At 33.3% G+C, this 22,809-nt stretch overlaps 2 protein-coding genes across 3 annotated transcripts; both read right to left on the bottom strand.

Moving 5' to 3' along the window:
- Positions 1-200: 200 nt before the first annotated feature.
- On the bottom strand, positions 201-10,329 carry LOC123530029 (protein max-like). 2 transcript variants are annotated; one of them, XM_053517673.1, is made up of 5 exons: positions 10,225-10,329; positions 7,537-7,644; positions 6,647-6,685; positions 5,374-5,497; positions 201-4,400 (listed from the first exon to the last, which is right to left on the bottom strand). In XM_053517673.1, the coding sequence occupies exons 1-5, from the start codon at positions 10,255-10,257 to the stop codon at positions 4,240-4,242; spliced, it is 465 nt and encodes a 154-aa protein (XP_053373648.1). In that variant the 5' UTR covers positions 10,258-10,329; the 3' UTR covers positions 201-4,239. The 2 variants fall into 2 exon arrangements, with proteins under 2 accessions (XP_053373648.1, XP_053373652.1); XM_053517677.1 differs by lacking the exon at positions 6,647-6,685 and having other exon boundaries at positions 10,225-10,272.
- Positions 10,330-11,938: 1,609 nt separating this feature from the next.
- Positions 11,939-21,243, bottom strand: LOC128546650 (uncharacterized). Its single transcript, XM_053517672.1, has 4 exons — positions 20,100-21,243; positions 16,294-16,395; positions 14,824-14,901; positions 11,939-13,961 (listed from the first exon to the last, which is right to left on the bottom strand). The coding sequence occupies exons 2-4, from the start codon at positions 16,304-16,306 to the stop codon at positions 13,366-13,368; spliced, it is 687 nt and encodes a 228-aa protein (XP_053373647.1). The 5' UTR covers positions 16,307-16,395; positions 20,100-21,243; the 3' UTR covers positions 11,939-13,365.
- Between the last annotated feature and the right edge of the window lie 1,566 nt (positions 21,244-22,809).

Below are 22,809 nucleotides of genomic sequence, written 5' to 3'. Positions count from 1 at the left end.
AGCTGATTATACTTCAATGAATTTATAAGCCACTTATTCAGAATTTCATAAACATCATTAATGTGTCACTGGGATACTACACTAGCGGCAATCAACATCTTTAATAGAATACAATGTACCTGGACAAAATATTTGAAGTGTTTGTAGAAATACAGACATTCCTGTAGACTTTTTGCAACAAGAAAAACTGACGGATGCGGTCCATTTTTTACAATTTATTAAAATCTATACATCAATATAACATAAACAACTAGAAGAGCAGGACAAATGTTTATCAAAATTCATGGCAGCTGAATACAAGTAAATTATTTGTACAAAAACTCGTCAATCTCCTTTAGTTTCTCTATATTAAATCATACAGAAACTTAAGTTATGGTGTTCCTTTAGGGCCATCATTCCGCCACCTTGCAAAAGTCATGAGACAATGATACGTGGAAGCTTAAAGATGGCACCCAGGATGTGAAAATACCATATATAAATATTATGCCTTCACAATGCGTTCTCGTCCCCATGCAACGTAAATTTTCCCTTGCCTATCAACAGGTGGAGTTGTGAATTGATGGCCCCAGCAGAACACCATACTAAATACATAAGCGACTTCTATGGATTTCTCTCCATTTTTGCAAACATCTGTGTTACAGTAAAAACTTTACATTTTATGGAAAGTTTTTAACAAATGTGTATAAACATTATATGGCTGTTCTAAAGTAGATATTACTACGTGTGGAGACTAAAATAATTGTGTATCAAGATGTAAACTCTGGAATGTAGTTCTTTCTCAATCCATTTACTAGTAACTCATGAATGGAAATACTATGCAGAGAGGGCAAAGCAAAGAGTGAGAACAGAAGTAAGTGAACTGAGTAAAGTCTAGAAAACTGTTTATGAAGATTAAACAAGAGGGCCATGAAGGCCCTGTATCTCTCACCTGACCTATTGACCTAAGAAGATCATCAAGATTAACATTCTGACCAAGTTTCATTAAGATACGGTCATAAATGTGGTCTCTAAAGAGTTAACTAATTTTCCTTCGATTTGACCGGTTGACCTAGTTTTTGACCCAACATGACCCACAGGGGTGGCAAATTCAATTGTCCGTATTGCCCAGGTTGTCCCAAAGCTTGTATGGACAAGTGAAATTTGACCAGAATTTACTATATAACTATCATACGTACAAATAAAAAATAGCAAATGACAAAAACGGACAAGCAAGTCAAAATAAGATTTCGCTGCCCCTGGACCCAGATTCGAACTTGATCTAATGATCATCAAGATTAACATTCTGACTAAGTTTCATGAAGATACAGTCATAAATGTGGCCTCTCGAGTGTTAACAAGCTTTTCCTTTGAATTGACCTAGTGACCTAGTTTTCGACCCCACCTGACCCAGATTTGAACTTGACCTATAGATCATTAAGATCAACATTCTGACCAAGTTTCATTAAGTCTTGATTAAGATATGGTCATAAATGTGGCCTCTACAGTGTTAACTAGCTTTTCCTCTTATTTGACCTGGTGACCTAGTTTTTGATCCTACATGACCCAGATTCAGTTGGACCTTGAGACTATCAAGATTAACATTCTGACCAAGATTCATGAAGATACAGTCATAAATGTGGCCTCTACAGTGTTAACAAGCTTTACCTTTGATTTGACCTGGTGACCTTGTGTTTGACCCCAGATGATCCAATATCAAACTTGTCCAAGATTTTATTGAGGGTAACATTCTGACCAATCTTCATTAAGATCGGGCCAAAATTGTGACCTCTAGAGTGTTAACAAGCTTTTCCTTTGATTTGACCTGGTGACCTAGTTTTAGACCCTAGATGACCCAATATCAAACATGTCCAAGATTTTATTGAGAGTAACATTCTGAACAAGTTTCATTAAGATTTGGCCAAAATTGTGACCTCTGGAGAGTTAACAAGCTTTTCCTTTGATTTGACCTGATGACCTAGTTTTTGACCCCAGATGACCCAATATCGAACTCGTCCAAGATTTTATTGAGGGTAACATTATGACCAAGTTTCATTAAGATTGGGCCAAAATTGTGACCTCTAGAGTGTTAACAGTCAAATTGTTGACGACAGACGACTGACGGACACAGGGTGATCACAAAAGCTCACCTTTGAGCACTTCGTGCTCAGGTGAGCTAAAAATGTAATTTATTAAATCAAGCTACACAATGTATTTTCAGGTTTCCGAAGGCCTTTCTCATTGATATATTCTACAGAATTAAGACCATGCACTTCTGATAAAATACTGCTCATCACAAAAATATATCACTTTGGTGATACTAAAAATCAACTTTATGATCAAGAATGTGTTTTAATAACAGAGCTTTTTATGTAACTTAGGCTGAAGTTACTAAAAGTTTAATTGGGGACTTTGCATCATTATGACATATTTTTTCAAACTTTGATCAAACACTGCTTATAAACTTAAACAATCATGTTCTATTTCAAACTAATTATATGTACAACAAATATATTCCAATACCAGATTGGAAGGAAAGAGTATAACTGCACCAATTTATATGTTCAGTGTCTTTGTGTAGTTCACAGAGTAGAATGAATTCCCAACAGCAACGGCGTTTCATGTCAATTTATGACACATTTCTAGTAAATTCTAGCAATAATATTTTGGACTGACATCCAAGTGTTTATAGCATTACAATGCACACAATTTCTCTCTGAAATATTCTGCATCACTGGCATTTTGAATGCTTCCTTCATTAATTGTGCAGTTTGTTTGTAACAATGACAAGTGTTCAATTACAAACACAAATGAATTTCTAACACATGTTCAAACATTCCTAACAAGAACAAAAATACTGCAGTAAATGACTTTCCTTTCAAACTATAGTATACACCATTCCAGCGAAAATGGATACTGCATAAAAACTTGAACAATACAAACTGAGGTAGAACAATTGCTACGGCATATTTTTTGAAGTCGTAACAGTTTGAACAAGAGCTGTCGGAGGACAGCAACGCTCGACTATTCAACAGCCTTGTCAACTGAATGAATACAAAAGTTGAAAAAGGGGCATAATTTTGTAAAATGCAAAGTAGAGGTATTGAACCTCTGTACTGCATGTCATATCATGACAGTGAACAAGTGTGTGAAGTTTCAATCCTTTCCAATTTGTGGATACTGAGATACCAGCTTACATACAAAAACTTAACAAAAAACTGCTAAGTCAAAGGGGCATAATTTTGTAAAAATGCCAAGTAGAGTTATGGGACCTTCACAGTGCATGTTAGATCATGACAGTGAACAAGTGTGTGAAGTTTCAATCCATTCCAATTAGTGGATACTGAGATATCAGATTACATACAAAAATTTAACCAAAAACTGCTAAGTCGAAAAAGGGGCATAATTTTGAAAAAAAAGAGAGTAGAGTTATGGGACTTGCTTAGTGCATGTCAGATCATGATAGTGAACAAGTATGTGAAGTTTCAATCCATTCCCATTAGTAAGTACTGAGATACCAGCTTACATACAAAACCTTAACCAAAAATTTCTAAGTCGAAAAAGGGGCATAATTTTGTAAAAAAGCAAAATAGAGTTATGGAACCTGTGCAAGGTTGATCAGTTCATCACAGTGAATAAGTGTGTGAAGTTTCAATCCATTCCCACAAGTGGTTACTGAGTTACCAGCTTACATACAAAACCTTAACCAAAAATTTCTAAGTCGAAAAAGGGGCATAATTTTGTAAAAAAGCAAAATAGAGTTATGGAACCTGTGCAATGTAAGTCAGTTTGTCACAGTGAATAAGTGTGTGAAGTTTCAATCCATTCCCACAAGTGGTTACTGAGATACCAGCTTACATACAAAACCTTAACCAAAATCGGGACGCGGACGCGGACGCCGACGCATAGGCGAGTGCAATAGCTCACTATTCTATGAATAGTCGAGCTAAAAATGAATGAATAACCAAATTAACATGGAAACATGAACACTGTTCAGCCATATTACTATGGCTACAGTCAATTTATAGAAATGTGTCATAAAGGACATGAAACATAAGAAATGATCCTTTTCTTTAGGTGATGTACCTCATCACCTTGCCATTTAAATCATTATAATCCAGGAATATATCACTTCACAGAACACTTTCAATTTATAAAATATTAAGATGACTTCTTATTAAATCCAATCCGGTGTGTACGAACTTTGGTTGCATCATTATTATTACAACTTGTCACAAAAGTTTAGTCTACTTCCATTCACTATCAATCAACTGAGAGTTTGATTTTTTTCGCTACTGGTATTTGTCCATGATTTTCCTCAGAATCAGATCCTGACATGTCAAAAGACAATGTCCCTCCATGAGAATTCACTGATCCAGATACAGCAAACTGTCCTGTACTTTTTGCTTTTTCTAAAGATTTAACTGAAAAGAACAAATAATAACAATTTATGTGTGTTTAGTATATTATCTAAAATTTTTGACAGTACAAATCAAGACTTAGGCATGTAGCTTATTTTCAAATTATCATTCATCCAGATTCAGAGAAAAATCTTTTATTAGAATTTTGTATCTTTTGCAACACTAGATAAAAATTAGTCTTCATTTTGTGTCTGTTCAATAAAATTATTTTGTGTTTGCTTGTCTTGTTGGGTTTTACAGAACTTAGTCTTATAAATGCCAACATGAATTCAAGATGGATGACAGACCAAGGTTATTTTCAATCTATCATCTTTGACTAAACTAGTAAAGTTTGAGCTTTGATTTCCTGACTGCCTGCAGGTACTGCAAATCTCTTGCTCTACTGAGGTACAACTTACAACTTAAAATGTTACTTCATGAACTTAACACTGCAGTGTATAAATAACACATTCTTACTCTTCTTATTGTGGTTAAGTATTTACACACACAGCAGAAGAGGTAACTATGTTACACTTTTTCACCATTTCAAAGTGGAAAATTAGAAAGACAAAAACTCCTATACTTTTCAGCTATATAAAAGTTGGAAAAAAAAATCAAGAAAAAACATTTTAAAATCATCTAAGTAATGAAACAAAGCATGTAAAGAATATAAGATTAGAATCATTGTACTAACCCTTATTCTGCTTTTCTATAATGAACTTGTCCATCTTTCAATTTGGACAGTACCATTAACTGTTAAAAGGGGTGCATAACAAAAAGATACTGACTGAATGGCTAACAGTGCAGGTCATGATCAGACTGCACAGATGTGCAGGCTGATCCAGACTGCACAGATGTGCAGGCTGATCATGATCTGCACTGGTCGCAAATCAATCGTGTCCAGCATGATAACAGATAAGGGTTAAATAATATGTAGTTCTTAAACACTATTGGTTACAACAACAGAAGCACTGAATTTTCCTCAAGGCTTACTCACTTTGTTGTTCTAAAACATTATTATGTCTCTTTAACTCTTCAATATCTTGCTGATGACTATGGTTTTTGCGTCTCATATATGTAATGTAATCTGCTGCCTTTTTGAGAATCTGTGCTCTTGATACCTGTTTTAGAGAAGAAAAAAAACAAATTCAAAACAAAATTCAATGTATAAAATAGAAAATATGTCAGATAAATGAATACTGCAGTGAACTTAAAGAGGTGAAAAACTGATGGCAATGTACATGTAAGAAATTATTTCAACTTCAGCAACACAGCATGGAAGGGATGGGATCAAGGAGGGATAAAAAACTAGCAGTAAATATTGTTCTTCTTGATTTAATAATTTAGTACAGAATTGTCCTACAATACAGATGCAGCCATGGCAATACTGTGTGTGTATATTGGGCCATTCCATGAGAAAACCTGTATTAGTGACAAAGAATTCAAAATTGAGATAACAAAATTTTCATGAAGAACATCCTTTTATCTGTCAAATCTGAAAATTTGAAATTATTATCTTCACTATTTCAAGGACTACAATACTTTTAAGTAAGTCACCAAAGGCATTTTGAGACATGACGTTTAAGGAATGTCATGTAAGCAGTATGACGTTGTGCATCATGGCTGTGTTTTTCAAGTCATTAATGCAACAAAATATGCCTATCAATTACTTTACACCATACAATTTAATATTTAGGAACAGTAAATACTGATTTTACTGAAAAATAACTTAACCGTATATTTTTGATTTCCTCACAGGTTTTTTATCTACGCACCTTCACATTTTCATGATGCATGGGTGCTTTGGAATTTCCGTTGCCATGACAACAAAAATAACATTAATTTGTAAAATATGGTAGAATTTGATTTGCCTCAGAAGTTAGATAATTGTATTACAATATATTTGATTCTAGTTTGTGCTTGAACATAAGAAAAACGATTTTCCAATATGTTAAACTACTTGTTCTGCAATAATTACATCATGTCACTAATACAGGTTTTCTCATGGAATGGCCCATTTTTAAAAGTTTAAACATACTAAAATTCCCATTATTATATATTCCCATATACATATGTATAAATACATACTTTTAAATATCTATAATTGATAGGAAAGATTGGAATAGAAGACAGGTCTTACAGAGTTCACATCTATATACATTTAATATAATTTATATAAAAATGTTTGTTAAATTCTTCTTAAATTAACCCCAACACATAAATTTAATTTTCTTTTGCAAAACAACATCTTAACAACAAATTTAACATACTTTTGGAGACTGAGATGTTGTCCTTTTACCACGGTCACACTAAAGGATGGAAAAGGTTTACTTGAATGTATACAATCATAAATATTTACATTATTCTACTTAATCACTGGTAAGACAATGTAAGTAAAGCAGATATCAATTACAACCAGACACAACAAAAAATGTTTAAGGAAAACTTGACAAATCTGTTTCTGGATTAAGCCCACAATATTCCAAATATTCAGTTGCTCTTCATTGTTGATCATAATCTTGATAATTTAGACAGACCTAAGTTTGCAGTGCTATAAACATGATAAATACATGTATTCCAATAGAAAATTTGGTATTTGCTCCTAAATTTTTGACAAAAACCTTTGGTAAATAAGGGTACTGTATTCTGCGTGTCACCTAGCACTAATTACTGATTAGTCATGATTAGACAAGATGATGCAAAGTCCCAAGGCACATGTACATGTAACATACTTTAAATTGTTCTACTTTAAATTTCTTTTACCCAACTTTTGAACACTTAATTATAACCTTGCATGAATTAAAACAGACTATGCTAGATTAAGGAAGTTAAAAAAAATCTCTGATGTAACATCCGACCATAGCAGTGCTAGACTAAACACTTATCAACTTGACTTAAAACGTTTAAAATCATTTTTTTCCAATGCAATTTTAGAGTCCTAAATGAGAAATATTTCTATCAAAACTCAGTAATACAGAAAGATTTCTGAAAATTCACTGGCCACTGTACTGCTTATTTCATAATATCTTAAATCTTACATATTAATTATTATAAATGCCAAGCAAGTGTAAAACAATATAATGGCTATTACAATATATAGCTCCTATCAAGAACTTGAAAGATAAAGGATAAATCATTCAAAACATTCATAAATATTCACCTTTTCACTTTGTAACTGAGGCACAGAATCTCTTAAACTGGTAAAACTTTCTTTAATATGATCTCTTCTCTTCCTCTCCAGTGCATTATGATGAGCTCGTCTTTCTGCCTAAAATAAAACGTGTAAAGGTGTCACTTTTTGCATGCGTGTAAAGGTATTTGTCAAACTACGAAATACCCCAATTAACTTACAAGAATTAAAATCAGACTTTTTTCTCCTCATTATAACGCAATATGCCATGCAAAATAACAAACAACATACATACAACTAGGCTTAGCAGTTATAACTCCTGTCAAGTTTAGTGGAATTCCAACCTGTGGTATTGGTGAAGAAGTACAGATAAAAGAATCTGACAAATCTTGGGTATTTAAATAATTAAATCAAAACATAATAATATACACAACTGAACTTTACACTACACTCTTGTGACATCTGGTGAAATTCAGCCTATTAAATTGTAAACACTAAAATTTGACAAAGGGCCATAAACCCATAACACTGCTGAAAACCACTCTGATAATATGCATAATAAGACTTACTCCTGTAAGGTTTGTTGGAAATATGCACTATTATAGAAACATTATAAAATTTGATAAATCAAGAGCCATTACTCCACTGAAATCACTGAAATGGAACATGCCAACAATACGCACATTGTGGCTTGGCACTGATTATACCTGTAAGGTTTGGTGGAAAGCTGCAAAATGTTATCAAGGGAAGTGGCCAAAACATAAAATTGGATGAATCAAGGGCCATAACTCAGCTGAAAATAACTGAGTCAGAAAATGCCCACAATATGCATGAGGCTTAACACTGATCACTCCTGTAAGGTTTTGTGGAAATCTGCTTAATAATAAAAGCGAAGTGGCCAAAACAATTACAAAATTTGATGAATCAAGGGCCATAAATCCACTTAGAATCATCCAACTGGCAATTGACAAAAACATGCACAACTAGGTTTGGCAATGATCACACTTATGAAATCCATCCAGTGGTGTCAGAGGAGTTGCGTGGACAAACTTTGTGACAAACAGGCTAACAACACTAAATCAGTATGTCTCCCCCACTACATATGAGTGACTTAACAATTCACACTAAAGGATGATACAATTCATTTCAAATTGATAAAAAATACGAAATTGTTTGGGGTTTTTTTTTCAAATGGTAATTTATGATCTATGTTTGCATGGGTTCTAGAGTGTTTTGACACCTCCCCTCAGGTTCAGTTTTTACATCTCATCAAGGCAAAATCAACTAATCCACATCCAACCATAATTATGGGTAGAAATAAGCTCCAAGTAAGTGGAACTTATCGTATTAGTGCAGTGCAATGTTTTGACCAAAAGTATAAATCCAATGAAAACAGAGCCACGACAAACCAGATATCAAAACAATTGAAACAACATGATAATTTTTTGTTCCCAACTCTAAAATCTGTTCTCTTCATTACAGTACCACACCACATTAGCTAGATGCTTTGAATAGATTCTGGTATGATAAGTTTTCACCAGACTCTTAAACAGACATAGTGGATAAAAACTGCAGCAGGCTCATTGAAAATGCTAGGTAGCTCCTCCTGCAAGACAACTTGCATACAAAGAATGAGCCCTGCTAATAAGTCTTTTTTTCCAAAATCTTAAGAAAAAGTAGAAGAGGCTTAATTGACCTTATTGATAAATTTATATGATAAATCCTGTTTTCCGGTATTAGCCACCAATAAATACCCGTTTCCAGTTTTACAGTGAGGGGGAAATCAGCCATTATGCTATATAGCTATAGTGTTAAGTATTATCCTTTTTAAAACATTGTTGTAATTAAGATGCAGAAAAATATCCCCAAAGTTTACTTTATTTTTGATATCTTATCTTTTATTCTACACTGCCGCTTCCGTAGCTCGATAGCGGTTGCATTTTTCAAAGTAAACAAATTATTTGTACAAAGGTTTTGTTGTTCCATGACGTCGTAAAATAGTATATTCAAATTTGTGAGGAAGTAAGAATTACCCTAAATGCTTATCTTCTGGCAAAAATAATCACATATCTTGTACACTGTCGCTATATCTCACCAACCCCCATTCCTTTCATGGAAATACTGGCGGACTGGATTTATTCTATAATGTCAATATATGGAGAATACTGAATAAAATAAATTCTGTCTTTTATTTCACGTGTTGATCTATTTAGACTGTACACATTGTACAAAATATCTAACTTCTTTTCTTTTATACATAAATTATTTTGTCTTTATATGCTTAACATTGTATTAAGTATTTCCTACTTCTTTTAACAATTCAGTATACATGTATATATAAAAATATATGAGGGGTGGTCTCCAAACATTGCATAATCCTTCTTCAACTTCAACTATCTACTGCCGAACAATCGACTAGCGATTATGACTGGCAGGATCCTTATGCCAATCACCAAAAGGAAACAAACTGGCACCACAGAAAAAATACTTTAAATGTGAATAATTACTTAAATATGTATCTTACTACTTCAAACGTCACACAAAAATAAAAAGATCTACAAAAAACATCGAAAATCACAAAGAACTAAATCACATGTTTCTGTTTACAATCTGTCAAAATGTTAGCGCATGCGCTCTTCGGCGAATCATTACAAAGTAAAATACCAACCGCCAAAACTACTCATTTAGGACTCATACATATATATATATAACCCTTACCGGTGTCATAAAATGTGTGCTTTGAGTTCCCATACTACTAAACCCATCTTCGTCGTCTTCCTGTAAAAGAAATCAATAAACATGAAATCAGCCAGGCATACGAATTGGGCTATTCCAGATAATATCTGAACCCCCCCTATGGAAGGCACTTTTTTTTGTCCAAGGGGGGTATTTCCTGACAGTTGTCCAGGGGGGTCTGTCCAGGGGGGGTGTTCTGGAAACGGTTTGTCCAAGGGGGTCTTTTCGGGCCAAAATGCCTTCCATAGTCATGTCCAGGGGGGTCTGTCCAAGGGGGGTTCTCGAAAGAGTTTGTCCAAGGGGGTCTTTTCGGGCAAAAATGCCTTCCATAGTCCTGTCCAGGGGGGTCTGTCCAAGGGGGGTTCTCGAAAGAGTTTGTCCAAGGGGGTCTTTTCGGGCAAAAATGCTTTCCATAGTCCTGTCCAGGGGGTCTGTCCAAGGGGGGTTCTGGAAACAGTTTGTCCAAGGGGTCTTTTTGGGCAAAAATGCCTTCCATAGTCCTGTCCAGGGGGGTCTGTCCAAGGGGGGTTCTGGAAACAGTTTGTCCAAGGGGGTCTTTTTGGGCAAAAATGCCTTCCATAGTCCTGTCCAGGGAGGGGGTCTGTCCAAGGGGGGTTCTCAAAAGAGTTTGTCCAAGGGGGTCTTTTGGGGCAAAAATGCCTTCCATAGTCCTGTCCAGGGGGGGGGGGGGGGGGTTCTGTGAACAGTTTGTCCAAGGGGGTCTTTTTGGGCAAAAATGCCTTCCATAGTCCTGTCCAGGGGGGTCTGTCCAAGGGGGGTTCTCGAAAGAGTTTGTCCAAGGGGGTCTTTTCGGGCAAAAATGCCTTCCATAGTCCTGTCCAGGGGGGTCTGTCCAAGGGGGGTTCTGTGAACAGTTTGTCCAAGGGGGTCTTTTTGGGCAAAAATGCCTTCCATAGTCATGTCCAGGGGGGTCTGTCCAAGGGGGGTTCTCGAAAGAGTTTGTCCAAGGGGGTCTTTTCGGGCAAAAATGCCTTTCATAGTCCTGTCCAGGGGGGTCTGTCCAAGGGGGGTTCTGGAAACAGTGTTTGTCCAAGGGGGTCTTTTTGGGCAAAAATGCCTTCCATAGTTCTGTCCAGGGGGGTCTGTCCCAGGGGGGTTCTCGAAAGAGTTTGTCCAAGGGGGTTATATATGCTTCCATAGGCTTGTACAGGGGGTCTTCTAAGGGGGTTCTGCTAGCGGTTTGTCCAAGGGGGTATTTTTGGGCAAAAAATATTCCATATTCTTGTTGGGGTGTGGGAGGGGTCTGTTTTAGGGGGTTTTCAAAAGAGTTTGTCAAAGGGGTCTTTTTAGGCAAAAATGACTTCCATAGTCCTGTCCAGTGGGGTCTTCCAAGAGGGGTTCTTGAAAGACTTTGTCCAAGGGGGTATTTTTGGGCAAAAATTCCTTCCATAGCCTCACATAGTCGTGTCAAGGGTGGTCTGTTTCAGAGGGTGTCTGGAAAACAGTTTGTCCAAGGGGGTCTTTTAGGGCAGAAATGCCTTCCATCTTGTCAAGGGGGTGGGGTCTGTCCAAGGGGGTCTTTTAGTGCCAAAATGCCAAAATGCCTCTCAGTCTTGTCTAAGGGGTCCTAGAAACGCTATGTCCAATGGGGGTTTTGGGGCAAAAATTCCTTCCTCATTTTTGTCTTGAGAGGAGGGTGGGGTGGGGGTGCGTTTTTAAAGTGAACAACTGACTTGCCACTAGTTTTAGTGGGGCTATTTTGTTTTAAATTATCTGATTGTTCTAGTTTGGTCTCAATAATTGGGGTTACAAAACTTTCCAATATAAAACAGAATAAGAAGATGAGAGATTTATTTTATCATTTAATACTAAAAACAATAAATACACTATTTTAATTATTTTAACAGATAGAAATCCACATAACAAAGAGTTCTTTGGTAGTAGTTGACATGTATCACTAGGTCCTCTCCTTTTTTCCTTTAAATACAGTGCAGGTAAAATTGTGGGAACCATAAAACAGTTTTAAGAATTACAAGGTATTGTCACACACAGATATTATTGACAATTTCCACAAGAAGTGCAAAAATACACTGGCTATAAACCACAAAATACAATGAGGGCTTTCCACTCAAACAAAAAAATGCAAATAGTATTATCTGTCAACATTTAAATATGTACAAATAGATAGTTGTGCAGATCCTTTTTTTGATGAGGAATTAATGCTTTGTAGAAATATCATCCTATCGTTCTTCATGTCCATTAAAATTGTTTAAATCAGTATATTAGATTATATTTACAGCTTGATTATAGTGCAACTGAAACATTTGACAGGCAGACGGACAAATTGTTGTTAGTATATGTATGTTTATCGTCGCTGTGTTCAGTATCGGTTTTTTTCCCACAATATCAAGAACAGACAAAAAAGGTAAGTTATCAACATTTCAATAAAAAATATTTTTCAGATTGTATTTTAAAAGACATGTTTAAATGCTTTTCAAGCAGGTAGTACAACTGGATGTGACTGAAAATGTTGCAGGTGTATATGGATTTATATTTTAGAACAACAGAAATTACACAAACAGCCTCAGAGATTATTGAGCTTTTAAATGCCTTCCTCACACTAATTTTTTAATAGCATTTACTTAAAAGTCCTCTTTCAAGTCTCAATTTTAAAAAGGCAGACACAGTCAGCTGATATCATATTTATAAAAATCCTTACTGTCAACACGGTACAATTTGCAGTTTTGAAAGACATAGTTTTGTGTAAAAAATTGCCAATAATAGAATTTGTTCAAACTGAACAATTTCATGTTAGAAACATGAAAGTGCAAAAAATCAAGTATCACCATGCTTGTTTAGCTAAATTGATAGTTAATCACTTGAAGCCTATGAGCAAGTTTTATATAGACAGATACCTCCTTGAATTTTGTGAAACTAAAATAGCAACTTAAATAATATCATTATCTCAGTTCATAAAACTGACGATTAAGAAATATTCTACTTTCATTATTATCATTATTATTATACAGTTATTTCTAAAAGAACTACATGATTTTAATTATGTAACCTTTGAAATTACAACATTCATTCAAATCTTCTAGTGTCAGTCATATCTATCTCTACTCCACTTCCTCACTGAATAGATATCTGTTGCTATTGATCTTACTCGTCAAAGTCATAAATGTCTCTTTTCCTTTTCACCACCCTTACTGCTTCTTCCATTTCATCTGCAGTCACACCACATTCACCATCACTTTCACTAGATGATGATGATTCTTGCTTCTTTGACTTTGCTTCTACTCTCTGCATTGCTTTCACAACAGCATCTTGGCTCTTCCGAAGTTCAGTCATATATGGACATAATTCTTCCTTTTCAACTGTGTCAGCCAGTATATGCTTCTGAGTATTTCTTGCATTTTGCACCACCAGTGCACTCGCCTTGACCTTCTTGTATGCCGACTCCATCCTATCAAGATTACGTAACAGAGATGGGCTACTGGCATCTGTAGCACTGTTGCTTAAAAGCTCACACTTACGTAAGCGCCACTCGAAGTCTGCCGCCCCTACAATTTCAGTTTTTTTCAGACCATCTTTTGCAAGTCTCTCACTTATCTCATTCAGAAAAGGTAATCGATATTTATCAAAACCTTTGGCACGTCTTATTTCACTTTCAGTATAAATCTTGATGCCCTTTCTTCTAGCATGTGAAAAGGGAGATGTTGCACCACCTATCATTGCTGTGATCAATTTCTGGCTGCCTAAAAAGAAATATATCTCAATGAAACAGTATCTAAATATTTCAGTCATAATAAATCTTGTGTGTTGGTTTGAGATGAGATCACCAGCTGTTTTTAACTGGAATAAGACTGTAGAGCACGGCATGTGCCCCAACTTGTTCATTTGTCAACAAGAGCTATTTGTATGGCAGCCAAGCTGGACTATTCAAAATATTGTCACAGAAGCAGGAAAATAGTATCCAAAATGTTAAAATATCAAAAGTTTTAAGCACAAAAGTGGACATAATTTGATTTGACCAAAAATGCATATCAGAGTTATGGGAGTTATGGGACTTGATGCTTTCAACTAGTTTTATAACCTTGAAGGCACATGTGATTAGTTTCAATTCAATATCTGTATTAGTTGCGGAGATAGTTACTTGCATGTAAAACTTTGAACAGGATTTTCTAAGTCCAAAAGGGGGCATAATTTGCTTAAAATACATGTCAGAATTATGGAACTTGGCCAAGCAAGGTTGGTAATCATCCTAGAAAAAGAAAAATAAGATTCAAAGCTATATGCCTTTAAATTATAGCTGTATATACTTGCATGCAAAACTTTAACCAAGGTGTGACACTGACCCAGAGACCAGGATGAGTAGAATAGCTAGACTATTCTTTGAATAGTGAAGCTAAAAATAAGGGAAAAAAAATTCAAATGTTTGCAGTCTTAGGGTGATACATCCTCTACATTTAATTTGAATTAAGCATTCATATAGGCCATATACTTTTTTAGCTATGAGCATTACTGTCCATTATTGTAGCAAAGGTCCTTTCTCAGTTCCAAGTCCTTCACATGTTAAATGTGATCATCAAATTATTGATATGTAATAAATATAATTACCTTGCTCCTCTTGATTGTTGTTGAAGAGAGATTTTCTTTTTGGTGTTACAGCACATCTTCTTGGAGTAATGGAAGGCGCTGCAAAAGACATTTACAAATGTAAGTATTAGAAAATTCTTGATTATATGTTTAAAAACAAAAATTCTAACACGATACGATTCATTTTCCTATTAAACAAAGAAGGCTGGGAACAGTGAATTATTAAGCAACAATTCACTGTTCTGACGTCACAATTATTACGTCATAGCGTCAAGCGGCGCGCTGGAAAAGATCCCGATTGAAAACGGGCAAATATTTGATGCATGCTGACAAGGGTTTACTTTAAAGTCCGTGATAACGTGTTAGAATCGAAATAATACATCTCATTTAGTGATTTGCTCTTGAATAAATCACTGTTTGTTGTTCAGATGCGTAGCATTATATCACTCGGGCTGCGCCCTCGTGATATAATTCCTTCGCATCTAACTCCAAACAGTGGTTTATTCAGCGACAAATCACCGATGAGATATATTATTTCTTAAATACATGTAAACTTTTATCGTGCAGTATATCAGTTTTATTAACATTTTAAAACATAAATGAAAAACAAAGAATTTGCACCACAATGGCACTATTTCCATAGAAGTTTGTCTATATCTCTTTGTCATGATTATGTTGAAGACACATACATCTAATTCTATGTCTTTTAGCCACTTGCGACAGGGGCAGTTGTCTTCATTCTAATGACACTCTATCAATGGACTCACATTGTCAAGAGGCAACAGGTCTGATTGAAAAATTCATAAGATATATTTATCCGGATCAGTCTGCTTTCAAGTTTGCTATTATCTGTTAATTATGGTGTTTTCTATGCTTGAAATATTTACAGAAATGAAAAAAGTTGTAGATATATATGGTTTAAGAAAAACATCCAATACGAGTCAAAATATTATATGTAAATTTATTTGCTGACACCCTGTATGTAGTTTTTTTTTTCAATTTTTAACACTTTCCCCACCCCACTGTTACCAAGTATTTGGTGGTGGTGGTGGTGGTGGGGAGGGGGGGGGGGGGGGGGGGGGGGGAAAGGAGGTGGAGTTGTTTAAAACATAAAAATTATTATTGTTCATATTTCAAGATAAATGAGTGAAATGCTACAAAGTGTTCTTTGTCTCCTTTTTTTTGTTCACAAACTTGTAAAATTTAGTCAAATATATCAAGAAAACATGAAATGTTCTGCATCCATGTTTATATACAAATCAGTATTGTATATAACTACATTTTATATGTTTCTTAAAACATTTTCACCAACAACTAATGCTTTTTTAATATACAATGTATGCGCATAAATTGTATAAAATCTTTATCTTATTGCAAGTCAACATTTCAACAAATTTAAACACACTTGGTCGTCGGTCCTTACATATAATATTTCGGTAAAAGAGTCTATATCTTTACACTTATAATTATAGAAAAAAAAGTATAAATTACCTGCTTTAGACATTGTGTTTGTCTTTGATGAGCTATTTATGCTTAGTTTCTGGCCTGGTGAAAATTTTTCCACTTGCTCAGGTTTCTCACTATGCTTCTCTTCTGTAAAAAGATTTAATAGTTGAAATTAAATACTTTCAATAATAAAGTTATAAAGCAGTAATTCAAATTTCTGCAGTTATATATTTTTATATATATTGTTTGTGATCTAATTATGTTTGTGATCTATGTCAAAATAAATAATAATAATTCATGTGTATTTTTTCTCAGGAAAAAGGACTTATTGTACCTTACAAATGCTAAATTATATGATCACACTAAGCTAAAAAGCCATTCCTTGCTGTTATTATAATATGAACAGAACTGAACAAAATTAGTAAGCTCATCAATATGACAATCACAATAAACCATGTATTATAAATATAGGTACATGTTATAATGTCAGAAAGAAGTAGCTTGTCCCCCTTTAAAATTGAATGTCATTTGTAAAGAAATGAAAAAAATTGCTGAAAACTATGTTCCACCTAGTTATGTGAAATTCGGCACTTGGACATTACTGTAAATGCACCAAAATAAAGACATGTTACATTTCATATTGTGTAACCCTTTTATGAAGTTTTTTCACAAAATTAAGTGTATGTTATTATCAGTATAGTGTACAGTAATATACGTGGAAGTTAAACAGCCTATAAACCATGTATATAACTCTTTAAAACAATTCTCTCTATCAGTTTGTGTTGTTTGAATTTTTACTCAAACTGTAAGGCTAAGTGTTCATTAGTTTTCTAAAATTAATATCAGGTTTGTGATACCACTAAGGAAATCAAATAAAAGGATGATGTGGCTTCAAAAATACATTAACATTAATGATAATTGAATTTATTCAGATAAATGAGCAAAATGTGTATATTATTTCATAAGCAACAAAATAATGATGTACTAATAATCTCTTAAAGAATAGTATCTAATAGGAGGTGTAGTTCCCTACAGGAAGTGCACACATCACATTTATTTGGGATACCTAGTGTTGCACTGGTCTGACTTTACATAAAATAGTTATATTAATTGTGCATAATTCAACCCTTAAATAATTTGTCCAATTTCCATTCTAATTTGTCAAAACTTGACAGGTGAAAAAATGTGTAGAGTTAGAAATATGGGCTGCTTCCTCTATAAAAAACAAGGCAATTCTTTATTTTTTTTACAATTTTGCAGCTAATACATTTCTTACCAGTCCTTTACTTTTTTTCGGTGGGCGAGGGGGGGGGGGGGGGAACATCTCATCCAGTCTTGTAAAGGCAAATTTCCTAGCTTTAGGCATGTGCAGCGTGATGCAAGGTAGTAAACATTTTAGCAATGTAAAAGATGAATAGGTGTATTGTCCAATTTATTTAACCTGTCAAAAAATGGACCCAGCTTTTATTATATTCTGTCACTGAGCTATAAAAAATTATCAATATTAAAAGAATCTTGTAGGAAAGCACATGAGAGTTTGTATCTAATGTGTTTGATGTTTTTCAGTTTGTGTTGATAGGAATACTAAGGTGAAATGTTGGCAGATTTAACCCATCAACAAGCATTTATTTTAATAATGTGAGAAAGCATGCAACTGCTTATATGGACTTCAGGGTCTAGTACTGGTCCCAGTTTCCTGAAAAAACTTAAGTAATTACTTAGTTAAGTCTGTTATTTTAAAATCGTGTTATTACGTAAGTAACTGTAACTTAATGTTCATTTTTTCTATAACAATGTATTCATAACTAAATTAAACTATGGTTAGTAGAATTTGTCTGCAGAACTAATTTCAGTCATACAAATATGATATTTGTTTTAAAGCACGATATAGCAAACTTAAGTGTTTGTAGTATATTTTTTATTTCTGTAAAAGTTAGAATTGTTGTTTTTTGATCTATGAAATAGACAGTTCTGATATAAATGAAAAAATCGACACTGAAGTTGCATAAATAGCAATTACCAAGCATTTGAAAAAAACAGACTTAGCTAAGCAACTACTTAAGTTTTTTTTCGTGAAATCGGGGCCCAGTCTTTTCCAGGAGTGGTAGTTAGGTGAACTGACCACCTGATACAACTGAAATAATGTTTAAATAGGCTTAAAATCCGAAACACTGAAACAGACATATTTAACAAGCACTTTTATATAATTGTTCTCAATGTGATAAAAAAAGAATATCAGCTTGACTTTTGCAGTTTAAGTTTTTGGCCTACACACACTAAATAGCCTTTTTCTTTTCGGAAAACTAGTGCAATAGATACAAATAACATTTTTGTTTTGTTTTTTGTTTTGCTCTGTAGAGTTATTTTCCTGATTTTATTCAGCACTGACAATACTCTTTTTTATGAAATTGTTACATCTCTGTTATATAATCTTGTTTCAAAGCTGATGTCTTGTGACAGTAAATGATTTCAACAACAAGAAAATTAGAATCTCACAAAATAGCTAGGGTATTGAACACATAAAATTTGTTCCCAAGCTGAAGTCCCTAGGCATCTTTCAAACTGCACAGAAACTAAATACACAATTTTACCCTAGTTTATATTTTGATGACACAAAATATCTCTTTCAGTTCTTTAAAAATAAAAACTGATATCAGATATTGCTATTTCTACTACCATAATTTATCACTGGAAAAAAAGTGAATAATTTATATTGATATGTTTGGAAAAAATCATAGTCAAAGGCGTGTATGCAATTCTGTGTTATCCCTTTCAGTGACTTTATAAGAATTTTTTTTATCTCTAACTCTACTAACTTTGAAAAAAAAAATGATCTCCTCTCTCTGATATTTTAAATTATACTGGTAAGAAGTGTGAAAGAATGAAACCCCCTTAGTTGTAATGCATAAAAAAGTGAAAAAAGTGGTAAATAGAACATGTCAGGGATATTCGTGAAAAGGTCATATAGAGAAGAAAACTCAAATTGGGTGCAATAAATAAATTGTTGTGCATAAGTGATGTGTTACAAAATATGGCACCTAAGGAAAACATAGAATAGTATCTTTAGCAGCATAAATGATATAACGTTAGTTACTCTAATTTTTTTAAGAATGACCACATACTGTTTCATTTCACCTTGTATTAGGTTCAAGTAGCATTTTGTCAAGACTAGATTAAACAGAAACAATTTAATATTTCTGCAAAGATTCCATTTATTTCCATTTCATAGATGATCATCTGAAACCAGTCATTTTGGTTTTGAAAGAAAGTAGTTTTAAATATATAAAAATGTAATGTTGCAGAATTTTTCTGATCATGATTAATTTTTTTTTAATTTTCTATATCAAACAACAACAGAATTCCATGACTTTGAAGATTTGTGATATATTATCCTGTGTAGTATACAGTTAAATATACAACATGCAGGTCAATAAAACACTCTTTTGATCTGGTAATGCCACTGATTAAAAACAGGAAGTTAAGGATTTAATCCACTGCAGCATTATTGAACACCTGCATGTCATAAATTACTTAAGTCAGTTGTCAATATATCAGCCAATCAGAAGACAGTAGGAGGAGTTATTTTGAACTTTAGGTTATAATTAATTTACCAATTAATCCATTTATGTCACAAAAAAGTGTCAGCAGTCATCACAGTATAGCATTGTGGTAAGCATTTTTTTTATGTTTTTTATTCATTAGTGTCTTCATAATTTATGTTAAAACACAGAAAAATGATTTATTAATATTTGTTCAGTTTGTTTAGAACTAAATAATATTTTAGTTATATTTCAGTGATCAGTTTCAGTTTCATAATTAAATACTTTTAAAGAAGATAAGGTATAAATTACCTGCTTTGGAAATTGTGTATGTCTTTGATGAGCTATTTATGCTTAGTTTCTGATTTGGTGAGCTTTGTATGTGCTCATATTCATCCAGTTGCTCAGGTTTCTCACTGTGCTTCTCTTCTGTAAAAATATATAAAATTTTATTAGTAGTGATTAAATAAATTCAACAAATTATTATAAAGTTATAAAATATTACTTCAAATTTCTGCATCAGTTTAGTGTTTTTATTTGTGTGTTTTCCTCAGGAAATTTTTTATTATAAGCTTAATGAAACAATTATGTACCTAAGGTCTGAACAACTTGTCACGGATAACACTAACTTTAAATAATTGTGCTGTAAAAAATGATAAATAAAATGCTTCCATGCTTTCTTTGATATACTTACATTACAGGGATATAAATAATTTAGCAGGGGTCCAGTAGCCTAAGGCATACATATTTTTTGTTGAGCCCCTAAACAATTTGTTGGAGAAAATGCCTATACACCCAATGTTAAAGAATTATTGTTTTTGACAGTCTGGGCTCTTTAAAATGAAAATAGCTAGTTTACACCTCTGTATAATTTACAGAATGTCACATTGCGATAAATCATCTAATTAGTTATTTTTGGGTTTATTTACATCACAGTAAACAATTAATGCACCAAAAAAACAACCTGTTATTATTATAAAATGAAGTAAATTATTTCATTTCATCTAAAAATTCCTTAGTTAAGCAAATTATTAAGAAATTTGATTTTTTAATTCATCACATTAATTTCTACCTATGGGTTTTGGTGTACTGTAACTCAGTCATTATAGCAAGCTAATTTCTTTGCCTGAATGTTTTCCTGCATATCTTACATGCAAAATTTTTTTATACAACAGGATTTAACAACCTAGTGGATGTAGGCTCATCAATTATGTAATTGACACTTTTTCTGAACATAAATGTTGTATCAGTTTTGTGTTGAATCCAGTTGACCATAATTGCTTTCTCTCTTATTTCTCAAAGATTTGATACCATTCTGTAGAGCAAAATTTGCATTGATTTAAAAAAAAAAAAATTATTACCTCCCTTTAAGACTGTAAAAGGTTAGAAATACTGCACATGATCTTATAATTATGCATAACATCTATTTGAATAGCTGTTTATACAATTATCTGTTCTTAACAAAAGCTTAAAACCTTATAGAACTTTAAGGAACACTTTATGCAAATCACTACATTTATTAAATTATAATTTCTATGATTACTTTATTTATATTTATTTTATGCACAAAGTTATTGAGTTGTATTTTGAATAATTAAAAATTTACTGGTATTTTGCAAAACGATCCAAACACAGTTTGAAAATCATGTGATCAGTTATGAAAAATATTTTGAAAAAATGTCATCACTACCCGATGTCCAGTATATTTAACAGGCTGTAGCACTCTCTTTTCTAAAAGTAAAATTAATAGTTGGCTTAATGGCACACAGTAAAAATAGGCTGAGTTGATGGATACAAAATTATACTAAGTATTCATTATGCAGTGATAGTTTTGACAATTCGAACCTTGCATCACCAACATTTTTTTTTGTGCATTTCATAGTTTATGTAAGCTAGACTAGCTTCTAGACTAAGATATATCTTTTCACAATTTTATGATTGAATGTAGTGAACTGAGCCAGTCTATATCCTATGTCCAATATCAACATCAGTTCTGTGTAAAAATCTCTAAAATAGACTGGCTTTTGTCTCTATGAAATTGAATTTGTCAAAAAGGGAAAAATATAGAAATATAGTTATTATCAGTCTAGTGGCTAGTCTATATATGTAAGCCTGTTTTTCTCTTGTTTCTAATTCATATTGTTTGGTTCTTATTTTACTATAAAATTGGTAGTATCTTTAAATCAGGTTATCAGTTGATAATGATATAAAAAGGGCAATGCTTTTATTAAAGTGAAGTGTAAATTTGTTATAAAAATCATAGAGGTAACATGTACAACTTTAAAAATTTCCCACATGGAATCATAATTAAAGGTGGAGTGAAGTTAAACATAATTACTGGCAACAATGGCATAATTATTTGTTAGTGAACAAGTTTAAACTAGATTAACTTGTTTTGTCTTCATTAAAACTTATCGAAGGAAGAAATGCAGTACAGTTTTAAAAACAAAATTTTTACTGGTCTTGGAACCAAACTCCTTATGAATATCATGACTGCACAAATCACTGACTGCATCAGAAACTTATACCCTGTTCACACTAGCAGATCAGTTTTATTTTCATCAGGCACTAATTGGCTATAAATTGGTATTTGACATTTAAAACCCATCACAATATAATCTAGTTTGCTAGACTTCTAGACTTCTGTTACAGTTTTGTTTTTTGTTTACATTCAAAACCATAATACTGTGAGATACTACACATGTGCACTCTATTGATTATCATGTTTGATGTTATTTCTTTCACTGTCACATGATGCTCACTTAACGGAAGTCAACTTTAAAAAAAACAACAAAAAAAACCCTTATTAGAAATATTCTCAGAATGATAAGGTTTCTACAGGATTTGATGTAAAATATACTCTCAGAACATTAAATATGTGACATATAGTAAACTTTTGGTTTTAAAAATCTCACAACATGATGTTGTTAAAGAAAGATAATCATCTGTAGACTTTTATCCAGTTTCTTCCCCTGACAACAATTAACATGGAAGCAGGGGCTAAAATCAAAGTATTTCAGGC

Source organism: Mercenaria mercenaria, chromosome 1 (assembly GCF_021730395.1).
Source record: "Mercenaria mercenaria strain notata chromosome 1, MADL_Memer_1, whole genome shotgun sequence".
Taxonomy (NCBI): domain Eukaryota; kingdom Metazoa; phylum Mollusca; class Bivalvia; order Venerida; family Veneridae; genus Mercenaria; species Mercenaria mercenaria.
The sequence above is the reverse complement of the archived record's forward strand: the minus strand, read 5'-3'. Positions and strand labels throughout refer to the sequence as shown.